The 1,852-nt window shown below is 47.8% G+C and overlaps 1 protein-coding gene across 1 annotated transcript; it reads right to left on the bottom strand.

Moving 5' to 3' along the window:
- Positions 1-662: 662 nt before the first annotated feature.
- Positions 663-1,459, bottom strand: LOC9632238 (uric acid degradation bifunctional protein TTL). Its single transcript, XM_002960390.2, has 2 exons — positions 1,017-1,459; positions 663-840 (listed from the first exon to the last, which is right to left on the bottom strand). The coding sequence occupies exons 1-2, from the start codon at positions 1,457-1,459 to the stop codon at positions 663-665; spliced, it is 621 nt and encodes a 206-aa protein (XP_002960436.2).
- Between the last annotated feature and the right edge of the window lie 393 nt (positions 1,460-1,852).

The following is a 1,852-nucleotide window of genomic DNA, read 5'->3' as shown; positions in this document are numbered from 1 at the left end:
TTGGAAAGCTCACCACACGCTCAATGAACAAACAAATAGTGTGTGCGCGCATGCCATCGCTCTTCTTTAGCTTCAGATTCGGCTTGTTCACCTTGCCAATGAGATTTATTATACAACCAGATGGACTCAATCTGGACACAAAGTCACCGCGCTAGTCACCATGCCCCAGATATGTCTAGCCCCTGGACAAAAAACATATAATTTCACGAAAGTATCATATCATTTTCAAATACTTGAAAATTTGTACCTAGTCCCATTTTACTGAATAAATCCTACTTTAACGAAATAGAGCTTTTTATCACTGCCCTGCTGCATCCCAAGAAGTCCCCTGCTGATCTGCCGCTCGATCCTCTATAACAAACCCCTCCCTGCCACGTCAGATCTCCTTGCTGAGTCATCCCTCCACATGTTCTGCCTCACTTTGTTATACGGGCTCGTTATTGGCTGCTATAGCTATAGCGGTTCTTCCCCCCGATAAAATGGAGACGCTTCCACGCGTTTCCCCTTGTAGTCTTAGTGGTCTCCTACCTCATTTCTGATATAGAACGTCTGCTTTGCCATGCCCTCAGCCATTGCTGCGTCACTATTTAGCATCCTAGTTACTCGAATCAATGCTGCCCAGTACTGTTGCACGGACTCACCTCTCTTGAATTTGCGATCCCTCATCGTGAGGAAGGCACGTTCAGCAGGCTGTCCAAGCTGGAAGAGGCAGCAGCCACGTTGAATTGCCTCCACCCAAGATTCCTCTTCAACTCCACTCCGATGGGCCATAAAAAGTCATTGTGCTTCCCCTTCCAGGGCCATGCATAATCTATCTCCCTGCCACTTTGTTGTTGTGTGCTGCACACTCGAAAATCTTCAAATAGAGCTCAAAGTCTTCTCCCATTTTGTATATAGGATACTTGACGTGAGCCAATGACGAAACTTCACCAGTTCGAAAAGTACCAGATTCTTTGCAGCTTAAAGGAGAGCCGAGAGCTTTTTCATGATCAAGTCTCTACTCCAAAAGGCTCAACTTGGAAGTGTTCTTGTCACCGCTAGGAGCAGTGTTCTGTGAGACGAGCTTTGACAACTGTAGTTTTGTGATCTTTTGTTGTTCGTTTGCAGCAACTTGGAGCTCAACCAAGAGTCTATTTGTGATTTGTCCCTTGAGAAACTGCAAAATTTCTGAGCTACTCTTTCCAGTTGCACAAACAAGGAACACGAAGCCAAATTTTTTTGATTCGTAGAGCTGATTCCACTCGGCTAGATCCTTGAGTGCTCGATCATTTGCACTGCTCAATGCTGTAGCTTGCTCCTCGGCACACCAGTCTATTGTGGACTTGCTGCTGAGCACTCCAATCCTTAGATGAGCTCTAAAAGCTTCTAGCCATCCAGGAACATCCACCTGATTCCACCATATCTGCCGCGACATCTCGATCGCCTTGGTGAGATTCTTGAAAGGCCTGACCTTGGCCATCTCTTTGGCGAATTTGGAGCTGCCGCAGCATGCTATCCAATCACTCTCGGAGAAATGCATTGCGACAGCCTAGCCAAAATTTCTGAAATAGCTGAAACTTCTGGGTAGAAAAGCTCCTTTCTCGTTGTAGCATTTCCGCTACTACTAATCGCCGTGTGACCTGGGGGTCCTTCAAGAGTGCAACGTCAGCATTCTCCAGCAGCCTCTCAGTGGTCGCCTCCACTCGTGGTTCTTCAGACAGCCGGTCAGACGCATCCTCCCTTTCCCAGAGCGGAGTGGAGCATTTGAGTCCCCTTCGTGGCCAGATGCCCGTCCTCATGACAGCGAAGATGCCATGCTTTCAGTTCATGCCAGACGAGAAAGGTGCCATGGCCCAAGCACGTCACTAGCACC

Source organism: Selaginella moellendorffii, unplaced genomic scaffold (assembly GCF_000143415.4).
Source record: "Selaginella moellendorffii unplaced genomic scaffold, v1.0 SELMOscaffold_0, whole genome shotgun sequence".
NCBI lineage: Eukaryota > Viridiplantae > Streptophyta > Lycopodiopsida > Selaginellales > Selaginellaceae > Selaginella > Selaginella moellendorffii.
This window is presented reverse-complemented; position numbering and strand designations above follow the sequence as displayed.

Bases quoted from the DNA above. Each gene is read 5' to 3' on its own strand.
- LOC9632238 (XM_002960390.2), bottom strand. From the start codon at position 1,459: ATGGCCAAGGTCAGGCCTTTCAAGAATCTCACCAAGGCGATCGAGATG. The intron at 841-1,016 runs GTTGAGCCTTTT...TCGAGTGTGCAG, and splicing joins GGTGACAAGAACACTTCCAA to CACACAACAACAAAGTGGCA.